Source organism: Coturnix japonica, chromosome 1 (genome assembly GCF_001577835.2).
Source record: "Coturnix japonica isolate 7356 chromosome 1, Coturnix japonica 2.1, whole genome shotgun sequence".
Taxonomy (NCBI): domain Eukaryota; kingdom Metazoa; phylum Chordata; class Aves; order Galliformes; family Phasianidae; genus Coturnix; species Coturnix japonica.
The window spans coordinates 130,958,603-130,984,722 of NC_029516.1; the positions used below are offsets into that span (position 1 = coordinate 130,958,603).

A 26,120-nucleotide genomic window follows, 5' to 3' on the forward strand; every position below is an offset into this window, starting at 1 on the left:
GTCTGTCTGCTGTATTTGAGCCCTGATAAGAGCAGAAGATGACCTCTGTGCACTGGGGGACACGTCACCCACTGTGATGCTGGGAGTCCCTTACATTCTGCTTGTGGAAATTCTTCCTTGAAAATATGTGGGAATACGATTTTTACTGTATCTGTATAAATATGAACAAAAGGCCTATAGATCAGGATTAATTCTCACTAAAGCAGCAATGCCTTTTCTTATTTAATAGAGGCACTTTAACAGAGGCAGTGGTGGGAACTTGAAATAAGACCTGGCTATTCATTGTTTTTAACAGGCTAGCATAGGGTCTTTTCTGTCAGAGAGCACTAAGTATTTCTCTCTTCCTTAAGCATTAGGAAAGAAACATGAATACAACAAGTGGTGATTTAGCCAACCCCATGACATGGCAAGACATCGGAGATGATTTTCCCAACTGCACTGATGTAGAAGTCAGTCTGAAGACTTTTTACCTCCCTGTTATGTACAGCCTCATCTTTCTGGTGGGCTTCCCAGGAAACATCATTGCAATCTGTGTTTACAGCTTCAAGATGAGGCCTTGGAAGAGCAGCACCATCATCATGCTGAACCTGGCGCTCACAGACCTGCTCTACCTCATCAGCCTTCCCTTCCTGATACATTACTATGCTAGTGGGGAGCACTGGATCTTCGGGGGATTCTTGTGCAAGTTCATTCGTTTTGGCTTCCACTTCAACTTGTATAGCAGCATCCTCTTCCTCACTTGCTTCAGTGCCTTCCGCTACATGGTGATTGTCCACCCTATGAAGTTTTTCCACATCCAAAGGAAGCGGTGGACAGCAGTGGCTTGTGCAGCCATTTGGGTGATCTCCTTGGCAGCTGTCAGTCCCGTCAACTTCTTGATCTCCTCAAAAGAGGAGCAAAACAGATCCTTATGCCTTGACTTCGCCAGCTCTGAAAACCTGGGTGCAATCAGGTGGTATAACTGGCTGCTCACAGGCCTGGCCTTCTTCTTGCCCATGGTGACAGTAACTCTGTGCTATGCACTCATTATTCATGCCTTGGCCACTGGGCCCCAGGCTCAGGCTAGCCACAAACAGAAGGCTCGCAGACTTACCATCATCCTCTTGGCGGTCTTCTATGTGTGCTTCCTCCCCTTCCATCTTTTTCGGGTAGCTCGGGTTGAACTGCAGTTTTGTCCTGTCAGCTGTCATGTTGAGAAGCAGATTCACACCATCTATATCATTTCTCGGCCTCTGGCTGCACTCAACACCTGTGGTAACCTTCTGCTGTACGTCGTGATGGGAGATAACTTCCAGCAGGCCATCCTCTCACTCTCATGGTGCAAGTGGAGCAAATGCATCCAGACACCTGGGAGCAGTAATTATGTGAACAAGTCAGAAATCACCTTAAGCATATAGAAGAGTCCCCTTGAAGAAAATTTCAGCAAACCTGGGATTGCTTTCTTGCCACATAGGCAAGTCTGGTTATTGTGTTTGCAAATGACATGAAATTGAGAGGACAAAATTACAATGATAAATTGCAACCATGTTCTGAAAAACCACAGGGTGCTATTAGGCAGTGACAGGTGCAAAGTACTGAGTTTAAGTAGAAATAATGAACTGTACGAACACAAAAGGAAAAATAAAAGCCAGAGAAGAGGCGATGAGTTGAGCTCTGTAAGAATATTCCCAAGGGAATGACGAAAGGGAAAAGGAACTGGACATGAAAACAAGTGGTCCAAAAGTACCTCAGTGGGGGACATCAGTGAGGGCTTTCTGTTGTGGAGGTAACAATGCACTGGAAAGGACAAGAGGAGCCCATGCCACTGTGTGTCTCCAGGAGCAGATATCAAGTCATTTGACAAGAGAGACACAAGGCCACCTGATCTCTGGAGATCCATTTTGGACAATCAGCTCTATTATTAGGTGTGCACTGCTGGTAAGATCAGTGCCAGTGAAAGAAGTAGTGCCCAGGGACATCCCTGGGGCTGGAGGCTGTCCCACCACCCTGCCACAGCGCTGTGGCACCTGGGGCATGTGGAGGGACAGCAGCAGACACTTGCTTCTTGACAATGGCTGGTACCCACTACGGATTAGCACCACTCCAAAGATACTTGGGAAATACAAGATTCCCTTGTTTTGGGCTTTATGGTTGATTACAGAACAGATGGTGCTACGCAAGCGCTGTGTGTATGACATTACAATGTTTTTACATGCCTTGTCTTGCCACTAGATGGTGATCATTCATGCTCAAGCTGCCTGGTTTCACATATGCACGTTTGATTCATGTCCAGAACAAATATGCAAGATGATTCACGTGAGAGAAGTCTTTTCTGATATCATAAATTCATTACATCTTAACTTTCTAACATGAAAAAAAAAGCACAAACGCACAGTACATACACTCTTCTGTGGAAGCACAAAATGTGTCTCCTACTGCTTATACATACAGACCTGGATCCTCTCAGTGGGTTGAAAATACCTTTTTTCCTCTCTCAGAGCAAGGACCATCATTACATTTTTAATCCTTGTTCTCAGAAGCTCTTCTTTCTCAAGCCCAAGCTGAGCTTATCGCACATGAACAGAAGTACAGCCACATGTACAACATAAAACGAAGGGACTAAAGGTAAAAAAGTGTGTAATGGAAGTGTTCAAGGCTTTCCATCTCTGAGAAAGAGCAGAAAGAGTGACAGTCTCACAGTTTCAGTGACTTGGAAAGGGGCTGCCGTTCCACCTCTTCCTCTTTATTTTCCCTTAACTTAGCCATAGTTTAGTTGCCTTCTTTCTGTCTCACCTACTTGCCTACTGTTTCTCTTCACTCAGTTTGGGCTGAACTACCTGCTTCCAAAGTGCTGAATCACAGAATCTCCTGCATCAGGAGGGACCCACAATGACTGTGGTGTCCAGTTCTGACTCCACATTCAAACCTTAAATCTGAGATCAATGTCCAAATGCTCCATGAACTTCAGCATCTCAGTGCCACGACCACTACCCTGGGCAGCCTGCTCCATGCTAACTACTCTCTGGTTAAGAGTTTTCCTGATATCCAACCTGAATCTATCCTGTATTTAGGAAGCACTCCCAGGAGCCATGATTCACCAGTGGGATGGCAGTCTTCACCAGAAAGGTAGTCATTTTTTTTCTGTTAAGTGTGGCTAAATCTGAAGGGTGAAAGCTCAGCCCTAGTGCAGGCAGTTTTAAAGAATTTAGGGTCTGCTCAGGTGCCCTGTGGGACCAGGAGATCATTATCTCATGTGACTTATTCCTTCTGCTTGCTGTGAAGGGCGAGATTTGATAGCTTCTATTTTCAGCAGCTGTAAGCTTACTGCTTAAACAAGGACCAGTGTTTCAGTTGCAGTAAACAGTACACACTATCCGAGCTCTGCATACAGTGTGACAAAAAAGCTATGTGAGCTACTATGATACTGAAGGCTGATTCACAAAGTAGTTATGCTCCACTAACCAGGTTTCTGTTAGAAGTTTGTCTGCAAAGACAGTCGTGTCAACTTCAGTGCATGGCAACCATCTGCTCTCTGCCTGGGACTGCGTAGTGTCCAAAAAGGAAACTTTGCAAGGTAAACAGGGTTCGGACCTCTTAGAGAGATGTCAGTTCTGATGATAGTAATGAAGAGACTGTGGAATTGCCTACTGCTTTCATAGCCATGTTGAACTTTACTCTTCACAGTGACTTACGTAGTGTCAGAGACTGCAGCAGAGTTATTTTTTACCATTACTTGTCAGGAAGGGCAATCAGCAGTTTTTACCTTTTCTGCCAGCATTGTGTGTTCCCATTAGAAATGAAAACAAAACTCAACTCAGACCTCCCAGAAAAAATACTGTTCCAGTACTGACCCCCAAAGGAAATCACTGATCATGTTCTGCACAACAAAATCAACAAGAAAATATCTTGCAAAATCTGTCCTTGTCCTAATCTAAATGTCTTTCAAACAATTCCAGTGCTCAGTTTGACTGAATGCCTAGAAATAGTTAAACTGCGTGTATAATGAAAATGAATACCTTGCTTAACATCTAGTAGAGTGAAAGCTTGGCAGTGGTTGACTATTGAAAGTTCTGTGTTGGATCCTGATCTGAGACAAAGCCACAGTTTCATTCAGGTGTAACTGTGTGTGCAGTTGGGCTGCTGTGACATTAGCCGTGCAGTTTAACTCCTCAGCAGAGATCCACCATGTGAAGGAAGGGCAGTACTGGCCTCACCATGGAGTCATTTAGACATTGGACAGATGTTATCATTTTGCTGGGAGGATAAACTTGGGATGGTTGCTGCTCCCCTCTGTCACTCTTCTGTCATCTGCAAATGCAGGCTGAGTGATCCTAAACTCTAAAACAACAAATGAGCAATGAATACATTGCTATTCAACTGCTTCAAGCCCTGAAATGTATTCACCTTTCCCTGCCAGAACAAAAGGAGAAGAGATTAAAAAAAAAGCTTATTCTGTTCCTTTACAGTTCCCATATGTTTTGTGAAAGTAGAGGCATTAGTGGTGTCAGATGATGCCACTTTAACATAAAAGCCATAAATTATGTCTGGGGGGAAAGAAGCATGCCCTGAAGAAGGTATATTTCAAGGCTTGTTTTCAGGCTCCTAACTGATGTGTCTTGCAGCCTTGGTGCCTGGGATGCCTGAGTGCTGCAGTGGAGCACAGAGACAGTGAGATGATTCTAACACAGGAGAGAAAATACATTCCTCCTTTGAGTCAGAGCTGTACTTTGGGACCCAGAGGGAGAAGGGGCAAAGTCAGTAAACAGTGAGCTGAGTCTCTTTCCAAAACAAAATTTAAAACTCAAACATCGACTGCTCAAAACCACACAGAGGGAACATGGTTTTTCTGGGTTGCTGCAGGAAAGTACAATGCAGAGTGTGTTTGATTCATCACCTCTAGAATCCTGAAAGGCATTTGATCTAAAGGGTATTTTATCTCCTAAGATCTCTTCTCTATTCCTTTGCTCTCCTCAGTGGATGATATCACTGATACCTAAACCAAGAGAGAGGTGGTTGCCTGGAAGCTACAGTCACAGTGACACTGTGCTCTTGTAAGGAAAACAGAGCTCTGGGGTGTTTTTCTATACTTCTGCTTTTTCTGTGATCAAATTCTGTCATGGATTTACTTTAAGTTTGTGGAATAGCAGTGGAATATAAGGTGAAGAAGAACAAAATGCAGTGCTGGGAGCACACAGCCAATGCTGTACTGAATCCTAATGAAACAAGGTAGAAAGTACCAGCTCCCAGAGACACATTTTTCTTCATATCTTTTCATTAAGCATAGTTGTGTTTCCAGCACGCTCCTTTGTCAGCGAGGAGCATTAAGAATGGATTTACTTCAGCCCTGAATAATCCCAGAGGGGCTATTTTCAACTGAATGAACCAGGATTGTCCGATTGTTTATGAGCTCAGAAGTAAAGAAGAAGACCTGGCAGAAAAAAGAGATGCAAACATACTGTGCGGCAACTTAAAGCAATATGTCCCTTTGAAAGTTGCTATTTCCTCTCGCTTCATAAGGCTTCTTAGCAACAGGAAGTTATCTGAGCAGACAAGGCAGCAGCCCCTGCCTACAGGAGTGTTCTCACCTTTACCTCTCTGTGGGTAAATTGCACAGTGATTCTTGCACATCATTCCTGTTTAACAGGTGATGGAACTGAGGCACAGTGCAGATAAGTGACTTGCCTCTGTCACAAAACAAATGAGCAGCAGGAAAAGATCACTTCCCAGCCCCGGGCTTTTCAGAGTGCAATAAAGGCTTAAGGCAAGGCTTTCAAATTGCTCTGTAGCGGTAGGTCAGCAATGAAGTCCAAGTTAGAGCAGAGCTCAGCCCAAGTGCGCTCCCAGCACTGCACTCTGCACCTACATGGCTGACAAACGTCGATGGAAATCCTCTGTACCAGAACAAAATCCTAGAAGACATTTCCCCCGTAAAATGCAGACTTGAAGGAACAGGAATGGGGGCTCGTATTGTGCTGGAAGCACCACGAAGAGCAGTTGATGTAGCAGTTCTTGGCTCTGCAGGAGCTGCGAGTAATTGCTGTTCCCTGCAAGTGCTATAATTCTAATTCCCAGTAGAGGGCAGACAAAGCACTTCCAGAAAAGGGATCTCCTTGGTAAAAGCTTAAGTGTGTGGGATAACTGTAATTTGGAACAGGTCTGCGCTGGATAAGCAGCAGAGCACAGGCAGAGGAATAAAATGATGTTTGTATCATCCACAAGAGCAAGGTGGGAGCGCTGGTTCGACTTCTTCCAGAGAAGCATAAGCTGGTTCATACTTTTAAACTGGGTATAGCTAGAGTGGCTATGTGGTAAATAATATAAATTAGCGTAAACCAAGTACCTCTCATCTTGTGCCTATGGATGTTGTCTCACAAGCAGTGATAGGGCCATGTAAGTACAGCAGTGAGAAAGGTAAAACAGAAAGTTAGCTTATCCTCTTTGGGCAACAACTTCAGCCCCTCCTGACTGCCACAACCAATAGTGGGTCTTTCTCTACCTCCTGGTGTTGACCACTCTGTAGCTGCAGGCAATAACAGCTTGTGCTTCCTTCTCACCCATTTTTGCACATATGAAATGCAGGCAGGTTTCTTTGTACCTTGTTAAACGAGGGAGAAGTGTGGCTGTATGCATCAGCGCATCTTTTCCTTCTTTCTCCCCACGAGAAGAGCAGACACCTCTCCAGGTGAGCCTGCCTGAGGTGAGGGTGCTGGGAACAGATCTCTCTCATCAGCTGTTCTTCTTCTCTGAAGCAGGATTCCACACTGATTCACTATAACCCAGACTTAAATCTACTAAAAGTAGATTTAACAAGAGTTTATTTTCTGCTTCCTTCCTGGTGCAGAACCAGGACCAGAGCTCTGGGGGAAAGGCAGCAGGAAAATGTCTCCTGCCCAGAAGGCCCTAAGGCTGGGACAATGCCTGCCGCTGGGCTTATTCCTCTGTTTCCCATCCTTAGACCTGAAATTTGCTGAACTCAGGAAGACAGGCTCAGCAATGTTCCCTACTGCAAGAACTGTGTGTTTTGAAAGGCACATGTCCTGTCTATTCTGGAAGGGTCACACCTGCTGGCACAGTCTGGGTGGGTGGCAGTGAATCTCCCTCCATCTCCCTCCAGTCAAACAAGCTGATGAAATTGGTGGAGATGTGACACTACAGGCAATAGTCTCCACAGTTATCACATCAAAGGCTAGAGAGGAGGTGTGCCTGGAAATGAATTACCTCTGTGGCCCTAATGAGGCAGAGAGGAGCCCTTTGGGCAGCAGCGTGTGTTTTTACTACACTGAGGCACATGAATACCTTGCAAAGAGATTTTCACAGCACATTACTGGAAGAGAAGGAAGAAGCATTAATCCTGAAATGCAGTCCAGACAAATGAGGTTAAATTACATATTCTCTGTCTGGCTTGTACTGTAATGTGTGAATGTAGCACTGCTGGATACCAGCACTGGCTGGGGAGAGGTATGTGGAATTCAGCACAAGGTTGTATTTGATGTCTACCACACTCTTCCAAGGGATCAGATTTCTCTACCCAGAGGTTATCAGTGCCCCTACCAACATTCCTTGCCCTGTTAAGTGTGAGAGCTACTTCAAATGATGTGGTTCTCATGCAAAAATCTTCATTATTCCAAAGAAAACCTTATCCTGTACTAAAGAAAGACTGTTCTACACAAGTCTGTGGCAGTGGGTGGAAACCAGCAAACCTCTCCTGCAGGGAGTCAACAAGGTGACTTTGGCAAGGATCAGATGGATCTCAGCACCTGTTCTCTCTCACCACGAAGTTCCCTCAGGGGATCATTTGATGTTAAGCTTTGTACAAATTCTCCTTGTATTGCCTTAACTAAGGATTACTAATATAGAGAGACGGCGTTTATTCTGCACAGTCTTATGAATTCTTTTTTGAGGCCTCCTGGAGAAATTCAAGGCTGTTCTGTGGATTCCACAGAGCACAAAACATTGGCTCGAGCTGTAAAGTAGGCCCTACTTGTTGCTGGTGTTCTGTGGTGCATGAGAAGTGTCATCTCAGGAGCACAAGTTTTTACTCTAAACCTTTTTGATCCTAGGCAGATGATGAAGGTTTTTGTACACTTCTTCTTGAGGTAGAGACACTGGAGCGTGAACAGCCACACTAAGCAGTGTGAATCAAGTCTTCGAAGAAAGGATTAGCTATATGACTACTGAACCCCTCTTCCTGTCAGGTGTAGAGCCCTCTCTGGTTGACAGTTTATTGTCCCCTACCCTGGCATGCAGAGGCGATGTGATATTTCACTGCCAGTCACAAAGACACCATCAATTTACTATCCAGGAGACTTCAGCTCAGTCCAGCCACTTCCATGGTTGCAGTGAGGATTATCTCCGCACACCAACCATTGAGGATGAGAATTAGGAAAAATTGCCTGACCCAAGATAAGAGAGAGCCATTTGCTCTCAGAATGAGGGCTGACTTCCCTATATTGGTTTATCTGGGAAGAATTCATATATGCTGATTACAGCTAATAGAAAAATTTCCCACAGGGTACTTTTCCCCCAGAAAATGCTGAGTTGGGAGAATCAAAGTGCTTCACGTGAATGTCTTCAATCTATCAAAAATGCTGGCAGAAAGCAGGTAGCAGCATCCAGGATTCTCAGCTACCCAGCCAGAGAAGCAGACCCAAATGGGGAATGGGATGGAGCACAACAGTAGGATGGAGAGGGCTGCTGGCCTCAGAAGCTGCTCGGCCTGGTGTCATCCAGCTCCCATCCTGGGATGGAAAATGTTTCTCTCTGGGAGGGGGCCACAAGAGGATAAAACCTGATATGTTGCTGCTTCTCTCAGATTTTTCACAAAAGCCTGTGCTGCTGGAGCTGTGGTTGAGCTGCTGCTCCAGACATAAATAACACTGTTGGGAGTTTCTGGGAGAGAAGTCCAAGACCCAGCTCCAGGATGTTTTGCATCACAAAATTCTCCATCCAAGTCCAGATTATGCAGTGAGCTCACCCTTACTATATTCAGTAGTGATTTGGGCAATGGAGTAGAAAGCATACCCTTTAAGCATGCAGATGACAAGATGACTGTCGGCATGCTTGAAGACAGCATTTGATTCAAAGCAATTTACAGAAATTGGAGAAATGGTCTGAAAACACAAGATGCAATTCAGTGAGGACAAGTGCAAAATTTATGATTATAGGAATATAACCAAAACTGCAAAAAACGGGTCTGCCTGCTTAGGCAGCATTACTGCAGTAAAGAATCAAAGGTCTTAGCAGATCACAAGCTGGATATCAGACAAATATGCTGTGAAAAGGGCAAACAGCAGAATGGGATGTGGAAATGAGAGTGCAGACTGCAGGCATCAGACTCCTGAGGCACTCGCTTCTACCGCACCTCCTGCAATGCCAGCAGGCAAAACCTCTTGGAATCAGGACACAGGATTTCAGGAGAGACAGGCAACTTGCTGCCTGCACCCAAGGCAATCCTACAGAAAGGATTCTGCACTTGGCTTGTTGCACTGACTGCCATGAAAGCCAGTGGGTTAGAGGGCTAGATGCCTTGCTGGTGCAATTTAATTTGGCTTCAAAGCTAGTGCAAGACAACAGTTTCTCTTGAGGAGCTGAATCTTCTATTATAAGGTGTTGTGATTTCTTCACCATCTCCCTAATACTGGTTTAGCCTTTTTCTGTTGCAGTGGTCGATCAAACTCACTTTGACTGATGATTATTTCTGCTAAATGTTTTATGACACTACAATTCTAACTCATCATTACCTGATCAGAAACAAACAGTGGTAATGCAAACAACTGTTTTACTCGTTTATAACTCTAATGATCATGAAAAGAAAGGAATTAAAATAAGTGAGCTTGGGAGGAAAATAATACTTTTCAAATTTGAAATGTATCCCACAGGACTGAGCTCCTTTCACTGCCCACACAGTGACAACACTTTGACACCAGCCCTGCTGAGAAAGGCTCATTTCCAAAGTGGATGGGAACAGGACCCATAGAATCATAGAATGGTCTAGGTTGAAAAGGACCACAATGATCATCTGGTTTTAATCCCCCTGGTATGTGCAGGGTGACCAACCACCAGACCAGGCTGCCCACAGCCACATCCAGCCTGGCCTTGAATGCCTCCAGGGATGGGGCATCCACAGCCTCCTTGGGCAACCTGTTCCAGTGCAGCATCACCATCCGTGTGAAAAACTTCCTCCTAATATCTAATGTAAACCTCCCCTGTCTCAGTTTAAGACCATTCCCCCTTGTCCTATCCCTGTCCACCCTTCTAAATAGCTGTTTCCCTTCCTGTTTATGTGCTCCCTTCAAATACTGGAAGGCCACAATGAGCTGTCTCTTTTCCAAGATAAACAATCCCAGTTCCCCCAGCCTTCCCTCACAGGAGCGGTGCTCCAGCCCTCTGATCATCTTAGTGGCCCTCCTCTGGACCCACTCCAAGAGCTCCATGTCCTTCCTGTACCCATGTCCCCAGGCCTGGATGCAGTACTGCAGATGGGGCCTCACAAGAGCTGAGTAGAGGGGGACAATCACCTCCCTCTCCCTGCTGGCCACCCCTTTTTTAATGCAGCCCAGAACACAGTTGGCCTTCTGGGCTGCAAGCACACACTGCTGGCTTATGTCCAGCCTCTCATCCACCAGGATCCCCAAGTCCTTCTCTGCAGGGCTGCTCATGAGGAGATCTTCCCCCAATTTGTATAAACACTTGGGACTGTCCCAGCCCAAGTGCAGTGCCTTAAATAGCAGTGATTGGTGTGGGAAGGAGGCAGCATGAGGATGGTGGTAGTAGGGCTGCTGAGACTTATGCAGTAAGACAGCAATGTAGTGGTCCTCTGCACAGTCGGGGACTCCTGCCTGCTGAGGGAACAGCACCCAGATAACATCAAGGCTCATTTCTGCATATACTGAATTCATGTGTAGGTGGCTGCCATGTAATCATCTGAAGACAAACTTTGTTACAGTGGCTTGAGGCAAAGGTTAGACCTTCCTTCATCTGCCCTAGGGCTCTGCAGAAAAAAAATGTAGCAGCAGTGGCAACACAACAGAGTATATCTTCAATGACTACAAGCTTGCTTGTACACTGAAGGCCACATTACCAGCACCTTTCAATGAATCCTCTACTGATGCAAGGATGCCCATTTTATCCCACAAGACTTTAGAGCCTGCTTCATGTCTAAATTAAAAACCAGAACAACAACCAGCAAATTGGTCCTCTCTCTTTTTGGATCATCTAAGTTTGGTCATTTTCAGGAAATGCTCCATTACCTAAAACAATTACAACCATTGTCACATCTCCAGTGAGTTTAGTTTGGCTTATACTGTCTGGTGGGAAAACTACCCAGCACAGCTGTTACATTTAAGGCTGCTTCATAGCTGGGTGCTCCTGAAACATTTTTTATTCACCACTTTATGGATTTGCCCAAGGTGTACCAAGGTATCTGAGCACATACTGGCTTTAAGCAAATTGTCCCATTGCCTTTCTTCTGCCCACTGCCCATGGAACAGCTCACCTTCTGAAAGTTCAGTGCTTCAGTAGTTTTTTTTTTCCCTATTCTATGCACTGTAGCCTGCAAGCACTGATTCATTTCAAGGACTAATATTAGCCATAAAATAGCACCTCAGATCCATGCAGACTATTTTTGGAACTGTATCGAACTACTTCTGCTCAGCTGATGTGGTAGCACTGCTTATATTCCAGATTATACATGCAATTCTCTGAGGGTAAAATATTCCTTTCCAGAAGTTTTCATTAACAGTCTCTATTACCTACATAATTGGATGGCAGCATTTAGCAATGATTAATTGAAACTTAACATGCTTTTGGGGATTAAAAAATGCTGCCCTTACCAGTCTGTCCCAGAGGAGAAATGTAAAGGGAAAAGCAGGAGCTGGCTTTCCTGTGCAATGAAGACACATGGCACTATTCTCAACAGAACAGAGCATTTCTCGACAGTGTTCTGATAACAATGATAATTAGGTATTCAATCACATACAGGGTAAGACCAGACAAACAAATGCATGCCTGCTAAAGGAAATAGCCCATGGAAAGATTATATGTTTGCCGAACTAAAAGTAAAACATATAATGGAAGCTCTTAATGCTCTGCAACCTAGCACTTGCCCAACAAACTGCCTATTTTCCTATACAGTCATCAATCAGAGCTATCCTTGTGATCCCTACTGTGCTACACCATGCATGTTTATGTCTCGAGGTCTGACCCTAAGCATAGTACCACTGACAGAAGTCTTTCACTTACACTCATCAATTTTAGATTAGATTTCATGATATGAGAGTGGCCTCTGAGCCTGAGGGACAGCTTGTTGACCTTCACATCTACAAGTCATAATAACAGTCAAACTTGGCAGTGATGCTGAGAGACCACAAAAATCCCTGTAAGATCTCCTCTGCCCCTTTGCCTGCAGAAGTTAATGGCCAGCCCACGTGGAGGAAAGGGGCATTGTTCGCAATTAGCCAAAAGTGATTTAACATGACACAGAAAAATAAAGGCATTGGAATCTATTCTCTACTTCTGTATTCTAGACTACAGTTTTCTGTAGCAGACTGTGTGCTCCAAATACATGAACCCATGCTCTGTGTTTCCTATTCACTTTGCTTTCATTGAAGGAAAAATACACACACACATATATATATTATATAATATATATAATATAATATATGTATATTATATATACACATGAACTCTGCAGGATTTTGTAGTGGTTGTTTCAGGGAAGATGCATATAGCTTCCTCTTCGCGCTTATCTGGTCTTCCTAATTCCCGTAAACAGTCATCAAATTGGGGAAAAATGGTAGATCATATGACAAAACTACCTGCCACATAGTCTCACTGCCATGCCCCTGCATGAGCTAGTTTTCTGCTGCCCTCTTTTTGCTCAGGCCAGTCCCTGCTGCTGGAGCCCATGCACAAACAGGAGGAGCCATGGCCACTCAGCAGCATGCCAGAAATAAGAACAAAAACAGTTTGCTTTCGGCCGACTCAATTAGCTGATGTATCTCATTACTGTAGAAACACTAGAACCACTGACACCATGTGGTTTAAGAAGAGAGGAAGTGAAAATAGAGGTTTATTTCTCTTCTGCCCAAGTCAGATAGTTGGAGGTGACACCAGTTCCACAGTCCCCTGGATCCCTGGTAGTGATGGTCATGGTCCTGGGAAATCCTGTTTTTGCTTCCTGTAAGGCACCACCACCACCAAGGTGGGATAAATACCAGCCCCTGCTTCACAGGAGTGTAATAGATTAAGTAGCAGATACATTAAATGATCCCTAACTATAATTAGCTCCCACTGTGCACCTAACACTACAACCTCATACAAATGATTTCTAATGACACATGCAGTGACTGGGAACAGGGTAATAGCTATTTAAACAGTTGCTGATCCTTGAGCTGGTACACGACAATGTATTTTACAATGATTGAGAAACTTTGGATATTTTTTAAAAGCACTGTAGCCATTGAGCTGGACAAATACTCTGTTCAGATAAGAACAGAGATGATGCCCTTCCCCTAGTGGTAGCAGATTGTTAGACACTTTCAATCTTAACTACGCCTATTACCAATCTTCTCCCTACAGCATGATTAGCAAAACAAGTAACGTTCTCCCAGCTCATGCCTATGGTGTAGGCATCCAAGCAGAGTTAAGATGGTCTTCCTAAAAATATTCTTATCTAAGTGGTTCTCTGCAACTACACTAACATACCTACTGTTCAGAACTGGAATCTTGCTCTCTTTTCTCCTAATACTAACACATAGACCTCATCGCTGATTAGGACCTATAAAATGTACCAAGGCCACGAGGCTGCTGGCCATGCTGGGCAGCTGGGACACCTATGCATGGACCAGGCTGCAAGATCAGGGATTGAAGCCAGCAGTTTCAAAGTGCAAGGTAGTATGATTTTGGGTTTTTCTAATAATCTCTTTTGATCCTGTTCCTCAAGCTAAGAATGATAATGAGGTTTTTATTCAAGAACAGTCTTTTGGTTCAAGGAGCATGGAAAATTGCAGCTTTTGGGAATCATGAAGCCTGAAAGCAAAGGCTCAAAAGAAAGCAAGTTTGCAACTTCAGCTATCTTGTTAATAACTAGCTGGTGCTAATTGCATATAATCTAGTCACCAAAAATAAGCAGAAAGTGCCATAGTTCTTGAAAAGCACATCGCTTCCAAAGAAAACTTCATTTTTTTACGTGAGCTGAAAATTTGACTTTGTTAGACATTTGCTTTTAATGAAGAAACAATGTCGTAATACGTTTCACCTGACCTTGAAATGGCATCACACCTTATTCTGTTTGGTGATTGGGTTTCACTTCACAGGAAACAGAGAATAAATTTAATTTTCTCTTTTATAAACACATACATACTAATTTAAATGTGATCTGCTGCTATTTGAATACTACAGGACTACCTCAGCACAAAGAACTGCCGCCAGTAAACCACGATATGCCCTCAGAAGGCAGAACATTATGAGTGACAGGGGGCAGAAGATAGCTCCTACAACTGCTCAGGTCTGAGAGCTGATACCTAAGCCAGTGACTGATGCTATACTATAACCTGCACTGACTGTGCCATACTTAAAACTGCTTCACTGTAAGGAAGACGAAAATACATTTCATCTGTAGTGTTCTTTGTTCGCAGCAATAAAAGCTAGAAGCAGAATTGCAGCTGTTCAGGTAAGCAGTATTTCTCCATTTTTAGTTTGGAGGGTTCAAGATTGCAGTGAAGTACAGATCAGAAGTACAAGGAAACTAAAATGAGGGTGAATCAAGTATTCTAGGAAATTTCACCTAGCTTTATTTAAAATGTACCTTCTTGTTAAAGACATACATTTGTGTGACAGTGGTATCACCAAGCAGCAGAAGAGAGAGAAAAGTTTTATATCTACCTTTTGTCTGAGGGTTAATCTGCAGTTATTTAAAACAAGCTTCATAGTCTTTACCAAATTCATTTGACAGCAAAGCTGCTATACCCTAAGCTAACCTAGAGAGGTAGGGGGTGCCCCATTGAAACACTCACGGTCAGGTTGGATGAGGCTCTGAGCACCCTGATCAAGCTATAGGTGTCTCTGTTCATTGAAGATCCCCAGAGGAATGCCTCTTGTTTCACCTGAGACATCTAAAAGTTAAATGTTAAATGTTCATGTCTGAACTAGTCTCCTTGGGCTGCCTTTGTCATCAGGGGAGAAAAATAGGTGTGTCAAAAGAGTTGATCATTTATCTTTGAAACTTCTCTTATGGGAAGACATTTTGCCCTGGAGGAAACTAGATCTCTCCCCTGATGGCAAAGAGGGACTTAGGATGACTGGCTCCAGTTTAGACATCTAATGTTTCTATGTCTGAAGTTAGATGAGGTTAATTTCATCCTTGGTTACCATTCTCTCAGGTTAAAACAGTATCAAGAAAGGTTATATCTTGAATTCACCGTGAAGAGATCCAAACTGCCCATGGCAGATGAGAAACCATTTCAGAGACAAGTCTATCTAGTTCCAATTTGCACTAAATGGGAAGCAAGATCAGAGCCTTTAACAGTATCTGTGCTTTCCACCTTCTGCTCTTTGAGAAACAGTCTTCAGTCATTTGAATCAGTTTTATGCCTCAATCAAACATTTTTTCTTCTTGAAAAGCATTTCTACCAGTTTCATACTCTGATGACTCCAGGGGAATATGACTGTACTCAGGGAACAAGCCTTGACTGTCAGGTCACAGGAGCATTGGATCCTGAGATCTGTATCTGCACTGAGCATTTTTTGGCTTCCATGAAAGCAGAATGCTGTCTCTGATTTCATGGCTACAGATGAGTTCAAATTAATGAACATAAGAGATAGATATAGCTTTGCTTTCTGAAAGGCTAAGACTAATGCACAGTTTTGCAAAACCTAGGCATGAACTCTCTCTAGTTTCCTGTAAGTGTGTTTGCTGCCCTTGTAGGTTTGCACATAAGCAGCAATTGTCATCTTTAGTGTAGAAGGTTAAATAAAGCAAAGATAAAATTAATCACTATCAAAATTCAACAGAAGGTGGGTGGAAGGGTGAAATCAAACTGAGCAGTGGAGGGGATCTAGTCAGATCTGGGTATGTTGACAAAACCTTATTCTTCCCCTTTACTAAACCCTATCATAAAGAAGTTTGCTGCAATGACAAGAGATGTAGGTGAATACATTAAAAATAAACATCTGATTTTTGTAAAGCTTAAAGAAGATTTCTGCAAACATGGCATCTGGACACACAGACAACGTTACTGCTCTGTCAGACCCTTCGACAAGTTGCAAGGATGAAAATTTCTTACAGGTGAAATCTTACCTCTCTGCCTTTTATGGCCTAATCTTCCTAGTGTGCTTCCCTGGGAACATTGTGACCATTTTTGTTTACTTTGTCAAGATGAGGCCCTGGAAAGGCAGCACCATCATTATGTTAAACCTGGCTGTCACTGACCTACTGTATGTAGCTACACTTCCTTTCTTTATACACTACTCTGCTAATGGAAATAACTGGATTTTTGGAAACTTCATGTGCAAGTTTATTCACTTTGGCTTCTATTTCAACATGTACAGCGGTATTATCTTCCTTAGCTGCTTCAGCATCTTCCGATTCCTTGTAGTCGTCCACCCAGTTAGATGCTTTTTTATTCAAAAGAAGAGATGGGCTGTGGTGACTTGCACAGTAATTTGGTTGATTTCCCTGGTAACGATCAGCCCTTTAAACACCTTGATCTCCATAAAGCATACACAGAACAGGACAATCTGCCTAGACCTGTCTTCTGCAGAGGACCTTGACAGTACTCTATGGTATAACTGGCTGCTGACGATATTTGCCTTCTTTTTGCCCCTGGTGACAGTAACTCTGTGCTATGCACTCATTATTCATGCCTTGGCCACAGGGCCCCATACGCAGGCTTGCTACAAACAGAAGGCCCGCAGGCTTGCCGTCGTCCTCTTGGTGGTCTTCTATGTGTGCTTCCTCCCCTTCCATGTCTTTCAGATGATTCGGATTGAGCTTCGTGTGCGAGTGGCGAGCTGCAATCTCAAGAACACGATCCTTTTTATATTCATTCTAACTAAACCTTTAGCAGCATTAAATACATTTGGAAACTTGTTGCTCTACGTAGTGGCAGGAGACAGCTTCCAGCATGCCATCTTCTCACTCCTCAAGTTTTGGACACACAAGAACTTGAAATAGAAAAGACTGATGCCATAAAAGAGCTATACAGAGAGAGTCCAAACCTGCCCATAACCAGGCAGGCAGAACTTCTCCTCAGTCGGAGTACTCAGACTCGCACTTCCAATGCCAAAGGAGAATTTATCCGTTCTGTGTTTTGGAATTACACATCATCATAGCAAACAAACAACCCCCCCTTAAAAATTACAACAAAAATATGAAATAAAATACTGAAAATAAGTTAATTTCTCAGACTTTTTTTTTTGCATTTATCTCCTGAATCCGCAATGTCTCTTTTGGAGAAGAGCTTATCATTTTCAGCAAAAAAATAGTTGTTTGTTAGTGGCAGATACAGATTCAGGATGGGAGTAATTTCATTTAATTTTAGTAACTTAGAAGTAAAGTGCCCAATCTAAGTTAGGTACCTTGATTTGACTTCTTTTCTAATTAAAGAAGAGGGATGAAATGCTCCAGAGGACAATTCATCACACCTACTTTAGACCTGCAGGAGTGTTCATCTCACCTCCCTAGAGACCTTGACAGAGTAGATCTCTATATATAAGCTAATCACCTTGGCCTCCTGTTATAAATTTCTACTATAGTGGAGAGAAATAAGCGGTTTTTAGAGTGTGATTCACCTAATTATTCTTGATGCCTGCATTTAGACAAGATGAATCATGACCTAGAAGTGCCTGTTTCTCACCATTGACCATAAAAGGTAAATAGATCGGGCACAGACCTGAATGTAGGTGCTTTACTTTTATACTGGTCCAGTACAGAGTGGGATGGATTGCTCTCAAGAGGTGGTGAAGAAGGGGCTCATACAGCAAGACTCTACTTGGTACCTTCAATAATCTCTTGAGCATTAATGTTGCAGTAACACAAGCCTTCTCATATAAGGGTTTTCTGTGCTATTAACAGTTATTTGTGGATTAATTGTAGACCAGGAGTGAGAAACAAGGACTGACTCTCCATCAGTGAGTTTTAGTGATGGGACAAGGGGTAATGGTTTTAAACTAAAAGAAGGAAGATTTAGGTTAGATGGTAAGGGAAAAATCTTTGAGGGTTGTAAGGCTCTGGAACAGGCTGCCCGGAGGAGTTGTGAATATCACATCCATGAGGTGGTTGGGGTCCTGGGTCCACTGATCTAGTGGGTGGCAACCTGGTTCATAACAGGGGTTTAGAACTGGATGGGCTTTTAAGTTACTTCCAACTCAAGCCATTCTATGATTCTATACATTTGTGATTCTGTGTAAGTAGATGGATGTATCAATGGCCCAGATCCATAGAAAACAGAGATTCATATTTCTCTCTTTCTTTACTCACTGGAGCTCTATTTGTTCACACCAAATAAAGAGACAGTTGGACTTGATCATCTCAGAGGTCTCTTTCAATCTACACGATTTTATGATTCTAAGGAACAGCTTTGGGCAATAACATATCTGACAAGTAATATGGGCCATTTCACAAGAAAAAAACCCGCAACTGTAGACTCACAGCAAAATAGAAGTCTAATACTTGCAGATACCATCTAGAGAGGTCCCAGGACCAGCTAAGGTATCCTAGCCATCACCAGCACCAAACTACTATCAACATAATAATTTGAGACTAGAAGTATGGCCACAGAATGATTCATCTAATGTCTTTATAGCATCTCTATTTGATATTTCATTACTGTCACTCACTGCTCTAGAATGTCCATTAATCACTGATAACACATGCTTCCGTAAGACTTTCTTAAGGCCTTTGTCCAGTCCCTTTATTTTCAAGTGACCACCAACCTACTGCTGTCATTATGCACGGGCCTGAATGGCTGGTAGACAGCCTGTGATTCCTCTGTTGCACAGGGAGACTATTCACTGCCTTTCTTAGGGTATCAGCAGATAGGGAAAAACAGCAGGCAACAGCAAACAACAGGCACAGCAGGGGCAGGAGAGGATGTGAGAAACCATCCCTGACATAGTAAGAGAGATGGGGAAAGGAAGAACAGCATTAGTTGTTATTATTATTAGTTATTAATCTATGATAGAGTAGAAGGTGGGCTCTGAAGCAAAAGTTAAGGCTCCTTTCCCTTTTCCTCTCCCTTTGCCTTTTGCCTTTTCCCTTTTCCTCTTTCTCTTTTTTCTTTCTGCACCATTTTAAAATGCCATATGACTGGAACGCCTTCAGAACTAGCATCATCACCTTGTATAATTTAGGCATTTATAATTTTGATTAACCAGATCTTGGTTTCTCTGCAATCCAAGAAGAGCAAATATGTAAGTGACTTAATTATAACCTGTAGTTTTACATTTTAAATAGTAGACATAAAAAGGAGGACTATAAGAGTCCTCCCTGGCTCCTATCCCCTCAGTCATTGCTGGCATGTAGTTTCTACACTGCTCCATGCTGTGATACCTACCCCCCTTGAATGTACTCTGTGCAGACATACTCCCACTTTTCCCCTGCCCTTCTCACACCCCACTGCTCCAACTGCATGCCTGGCACACTGATTGCTGTAGGGCTGTAGATCTCAGGAGGCTCATTCCTGACCCTGTATCCTATGGTGTGACAACAGCCAACCAAAAGCGGCAGTCACACGGTCACAGCTGCTGTACAGTTGTCAGCATCATTCAGCACCCCACTGTAGTTCATCCTCAGCCTGAGCCAGGGGGGAGAAAAGGGAAAGACTACTGCAGTGCTATCAAGAAACTGCAAGCATCTGCCATGACAAGACATGTCTAATAGGAGAACACAATCCAGATTTACATCACCATAGATAGGAAGAACAGTTTAACCATATTAGTATTTTATTAATTTCTGGTTTTACCCCTGTGTGGGTTTCATTCCAACAATCTCTAATACATTTGCGTTAGGGAAGAAGAGGAAATCAAGTTCAAGGAATAAAGTGGGCCTGTAACTCAGCCTACTACTACAGGTAGGGCACCAATCCTTAATTAAGTAGCATACTACAGTCATTTACTGATCACGTCAGTGATGCTCTCACTGCACTGGGGCATAACTGCATTCACACACAAGCCAGAGAGACATAGCATTAAAACAGATGTTTTAAGGTTCTCAGTGGAGTCCCAGACCTCCTGTACAGGTAACTGCACAGGTGGAAGGAGAGCACCCACAGAAGATAAGGATGACTTTTTCTCAGAAGGTACAGAATTTCTCTGGTGTCTGATTCCCAGCAGTAGTTGAACCAAAACTGGTGGCTTATAAAATGCTTCCTTATATAATGAAAGCAGCAGGAATCACGTTTTGTAAAGCAAATAGTAAATGTTAGGAATATTACTGTGTATACTGTGTAATGTTCTGCTCTCATCTCCAGGCTACCCTTTAGGATTGTTGGGAGGGCTCCTCTGGAGATTTCTTATTGGTCTGTTGGAGGCAACAGATCCATCCCTAGAAGTGTAGAGGCAATGTTCTCACCCCTCGGGCAGCTCCATCAGCCTCATCTCCAAGGAAAGGAGGCTGTGGACTCATGAAAATATCAGAGAGTGAAATGCTGTTCTCCAATTGCCTCTACTAAATCACCTCCCAATGGAAAGGAAAAACAGTGAGGATTCTTTTTACACAAGCATAGGAGAAACCCAGCTGGTGCCAGCAGCAGTGATAGTGGCAGATTGTCAAGCCTGTTCCCCACACCTGCCTGTTAGTAGTGTGGGGCTTGGGGACCTGGTGACTGGCAGTGAAGCCCATGTGGGGAGGGAAGGCACCACACAAAACCACAAAAGCAACCCATAAAACTGAGTCATCTGGTCACATGTGTAGAAGTGTAACCACACAAGGATGGACATACAAAATGCTCTTTGGTCCTGTGACCGTATAGGAAAGAAGAAGCTTCCACTAATTCATCAGATGTCTTCGTTCCAAAGGAGTAAACCTGACCCTCAGTTAAGAATATCATTATTTAAGCACTGTATTTAATATGATGACTGTCAGGAACCTTTCTTTTCTGTACATGTACCAATCATACGCAAATAGTCACATAGTGCATCCCCACAGATATTTGACAGATTTCCCCTTTCTGAAACCACCAACCCAAACATTAACCTCAGTGGCTGTGCATCAGTTTGCATATGCAAACCCTGAAGAATGGTGACCCGGATGGTTTCATTTAAAATCACATGCAGTGGTCTGAGAATCTGAAACACAAACTGTGCTGACAAGCCAAACCTATTCTCTGAAGCCACCCTGAACTCCTGCAGCATCTTGGGACAGCACGACAGAGATGAAGGCAACATCAAAATACATCATGGACTTCTGTAGAAGGAAACAAAGGCTTTGTGGAGGGCTCTGAATTTTACTTAAATCTGCCAGTTGAGGGGCAGTGGGCAATTGCAGCAGTTTGCAGCTTGTGTTCTCATTCCTGTGCACTACAATCATGAGTGGAGGGGAAGATGTTACTGTGTGCTGTGGCCAAGCCATCCACCAGCAAATAAGGAGGGACAGTCTGGCCATGAGCTCAGAGGAATGCCAAGCTCTGGTCCTAAAGCTGGCTGACCCTCCCATCCAGCAACAGAGAACCACTTTATTTTCCCTTAATTATTTCCCCTGCCACATTTTATCCGCTTAGAGTTATAAGCTCTTTGGGGCAGATGCCTTAGTGAGCGTTTGCACAGCAGGATCAGAATCCCAAATGGACCCTCCTGGCATTATGAAAATTCAGTCAAGGACTTGTGCCATAAAAATGTAAATGATGCAGCTACTTAGCATTTGTGCTTATAGAGACACAGAAACACAGACGTGCAGATACAGATACACAGGGAAGTAGTACCTAATGCAAAAACATCATTCTTTCAAAATAACAGTGCTGCGTTATGTTTAAACCTCTTCCTTAGGATATGAATGCACATTTTACTTATTTCTTTTCTCTTCTTAGTACCAGAGCAGCACAATGCTGAGGGCACAGGTTGGCTGAAAAGGATTTACCTTTTCAGAGCAAAAAGAAATGACTACACAATAATTGTAGCAGTGGGCAAAATCTTTGGAAGCAGTTTTCCAAAAAACGTGGTGACGTTCTGGGTTAAATAAACATGATCATCTCTCAGGTATAATTTTCTGCTGTGCACAAATTAGTAAGGTTTTACTACTGGTTCCAAGGCCAATCTCTAGCTATTCTGCTTTGTTTATATTTAATATAAGTGGCACCTGGCTATTTAGCTTCTTTTTTTTGTGCCATGGAAACAAGCTCTATTTGCCTATGTGATAAGCAGTAATGTTCTGTATTAAAATGGATTTATCTGTGCATCCAGGGGGAGGCTATTCAAGTGTGGGGCATTTGCTTGTGTAAATTTTGATGTAAATTTTGCCATTAAGTTGTTGATGTTTCAAGACGATTGTGTGGCTCATTTCAGCACTGCACAATTGAGTGTGTCTCACTGTCCAAGTCGTTTACGTTTATTCACATACTCAGAATACAAAGAGCATCCTTATCTGACCTGTTTTATATGCATATCTAGCATTACATCACCCTCTTAGGGTGACAAGTTTTGCTTTCTGTAAAGCATCTGTTCCTTTCTCCTCTGGGGGAAAAAATAAATAGAATCATATCTCTGGCATGCCTTTTTATTTTAAGTTCTTTTAGCAGTCATCCTAGCTAAGTCTCCCTCAACTGACTTCAGATAAAATGGAGACCTATCATCTCTCAGCTAACTATGGATAGTGTTACAGCCAGCAGGGAGGAATGGCAACTTGGAGGGCTCAGTCAGTCCCTCCTAAGGCAGATGAACTGTACAGGCAGTCAGTGATGTCCACAGTTCTGACTTCAGTGCCTCTGGCACGATGAACCTGGCCCGCTGTGTCTCATCCATATGATGATCATTATTTCTGTACTAAAAAGTTTGGGGGAAAAAAACCCAACAAACCAACAGGTTCAGGTTTTGATGTTATGTTTTGAAGCATAATGTGAACTTTTGCCACACCTTCTGGCTAATCAGTATCTTCAGGCAACCTAATTTAGGAAATCTGTGTTATATTTGTTTGCCTTGCTAAATGAGAAGATGTGGTTATGTGGAACAGAATACAGAACATCCTGTATGTATTCTCAGTATTTGCTTTATAGAAAGACTATATATAGATTAATAGAATCATTTTAGTTAGAAGGGACCTTTAAAGATCATCTATTCCAAGCCCCTGCAAAGAACAGGGCTACCTACAGCTAGGTTAGGTTGCTCAGAACCCAGTCCAATTTGACCATGAATGTCTCCAGGGATGGGGCATCCACCTCTTCTCTGGGCAGTCTGTTCCAGTGCTTCACTAGAACTACAACACCATATGGATGAGACATGGGAGAATATAACAAAACAGAAAATAGTAATAATGAGTGAGCAACAGAACAACAACAGCAGAACAATATGAAGAGAAAAATACAACAGAACATGTGGAATTGTGAAGAAATAGTAATAATAATAATGAAAGATAAAAACATTCAAAAATATACTAAGAAAAATCTAAAGGCAAGACTCAGATCAAATTTTTGGCACACAGGAGCTGGGGCACTCAAGGCTCTGTCCCTATCCCCGGTCCTGTGTCATGGAGTATCCCACCCTCCATGCACACACCCAAGTGGCAATATACTCAATTTAGAATGTATATTTATTTTACTGGCTATTTGTCTATGAAGATGAAATACTTTTGCATAGGGGACTGCAAGGTATGGCAAGGGAGGGGCTGCTGCTGTGCTAGGATTTGGGTTTGGGCTTCAGAAAGTAGTGAGAAGGGTATTTGGAAGGACAGTAGCAGCACTGAAAAAACAAGAGAATGGGAGTTACAAAAACATCAGCCAAAGCCATGAGAGAATTTGTGCTTTCAGCAGTCAGAAAAAGGATGAAGAGCACTGAGCAAACATGAATGAAATGAACAGGAAGAGAGCCATCACAAGGGAAGAAGAGGACGACTACAGTGTGCAGACATGGTGCCCACCAGACACATGCACATGGATTTCAGAGCCTGAGAAGCCATTCAGAGGGGCGGTTTATTGTGCCCAAGTCCTGGTGGTGCACACCTGAAGTATCACTGCCCTGCACCTCTGAAAACTCACTGAACTTGCTGGAGAGCTTTTTGAGACCCTTAGAAGAGCTTGTCAGAAAAGGACTTCTCATTAGGCCCCTCTAATTTGCCATAACACTGAGATGGGATACGCTCTAACTAACACCCAAGATGGCATATGAGAAAATGTTATGGAAATTCAGAAGCACAACTTGTGGGAGATTCCTTCCTGCGATGTAACCAAACTATTAAATTTCTGCATGGGACTTCTGAAGCACATAATTTTCAGCAGTAAAATCGAGGTGCTGCAAGTGCCTGAGAAATACAGGTGCTGGGGAGATTAAAATGAGTGGCAGCCTGCAGGGTGACAAGCAGCTGGAGAGATATCTTCCCCACCTGTGGAACAGGCGTCTGCACTGACGAGCATTAACTCTCATTTCTAATGCTCGGCAATCTCTAAGCTACACTTCTAGCTAAAAAATGACACAGCTGAAAATTTGTCTTGGTTTCACCCAAGCTATGCCCACATCAAAGGATGCAATATAAAAATATCTCCCACTTGCACCAGGACAATTCAGTGCGATGGCTGAAACAAACATTGAGAGAAGAACATGGAGGAGAGAGGTGCAGAGGGGTGTGTATGACTTATTCCTTACACCATACAGCTTTCACCATATCATGTTGATCCAGCTGTTTGTACATTGTCAATTCTATGTTACTGTTGTCTTTTACAGAGGCATACCTACCAATCACAGCAACAAGTTAGGAGAGCTGTTTGCAAATACTGTGCTCAAGTTCTCCTTTATCTAAGTTTATTCAGATGTCCCGAAAGGATCACAAATAACACACATCTTTCTGACAAACCTTCCCACTTGCTTACCTTGATGTTCCCTAAGAGAATGGTTCTTTCTGTCTGCACCTCCGTCAGATCACAAGGTAGAGAGAGCCCACCGTGGCCCAGCCCAACAGACTGTGGGGTTTGCTGCAACCACACACCAAAATCCACGCACTCAGGTGGGACCTAGTATGTATAGCAGTTCAGATGGTCACAAACAGGTCACCAAAACATTAGGCCGCGGAATCATATAATTGTTTGTGTTAGAAGAGACCCTTACGGGTCATCTAGACCAATGTCCTACAGTGAACAGTGACAACTATCAAGGTTGCTCAGGGCTCCATCCAGCCTGACCCTGAATGTCTCCAGGGATGGGGCTTCCACCACCTCTCTGGCCAACTTGTTCCAGTACCTCATTACCTTTCTAGTAAAAAAATGATAGAAAGGTATCAAAGATGTCCAGGGACATCTTTTTCCTTGGAGACCTTGGAGACCCTTGTTTTCCATTTTTCCTTTATGGTTCTCTTTCATACCTGTGCAATCCCTTTGAATTCTGTTATAAGACACAGATTTACTTATTACTCAGCTTGAATTTCCATAGCAGTGCTCTGTTGTCACTTAGCAGATATCTCTCTGAATATTACCATCTGGTTGTCACCCTCATTTGCCTTGTAGAAGGTTATGGGTGCTGTCTGGGACCACCAATGCCAGCTCATGCCTTGCCACTGAAGAGCAATATGAGCTTAGACACTGACTTAGCAGCAAGGTCAGTGGTAAAAAAGATCAGAGCAGTGACAAACACCAAATAAGGACAAGTCCCACCTCACACAAACATCTTCTTTCATCCCTTCAAACAGCTTGACCAGGTCTTGCTCCTTGCACACGTTCTGCATGCACCAGTGGCGTCCATTATCAGAGGTGCTTCTCAGATATGTGGAAACCCCTCAGTGAGGGAAAATTTATTTATATTATTCTAGGCTGAGAAATGTTTTATTAGATATGGCTGCAGCTGTCATGGGATAATTAATGTATGTATCTTTGAACCGTGACTATTATTTGAATAAGCACCTCTGTCTGCCCCCAAAATTGCACATCACTTAAGTAGATTTGTCACCAAGAGATAAATGAATCCAATCTTCAAACTCATGATTCATGTGCTACCCAAGAAAGCCAAAT

General features: G+C 43.2%; 2 protein-coding genes across 2 annotated transcripts; both read left to right on the forward strand.

Moving 5' to 3' along the window:
• Positions 1-365: 365 nt before the first annotated feature.
• On the forward strand, positions 366-10,125 carry OXGR1 (oxoglutarate receptor 1). Its single transcript, XM_015851555.2, has one exon. It carries the CDS (start codon positions 366-368, stop codon positions 1,395-1,397), a length of 1,032 nt encoding a protein of 343 aa, XP_015707041.1. The 3' UTR covers positions 1,398-10,125.
• Positions 10,126-12,673: 2,548 nt separating this feature from the next.
• On the forward strand, positions 12,674-17,309 carry LOC107308012 (2-oxoglutarate receptor 1-like). The gene has a single exon (XM_015851554.2). The coding sequence runs from the start codon at positions 16,187-16,189 to the stop codon at positions 17,150-17,152; it is 966 nt and encodes a 321-aa protein (XP_015707040.1). The 5' UTR covers positions 12,674-16,186; the 3' UTR covers positions 17,153-17,309.
• Positions 17,310-26,120: the final 8,811 nt, after the last annotated feature.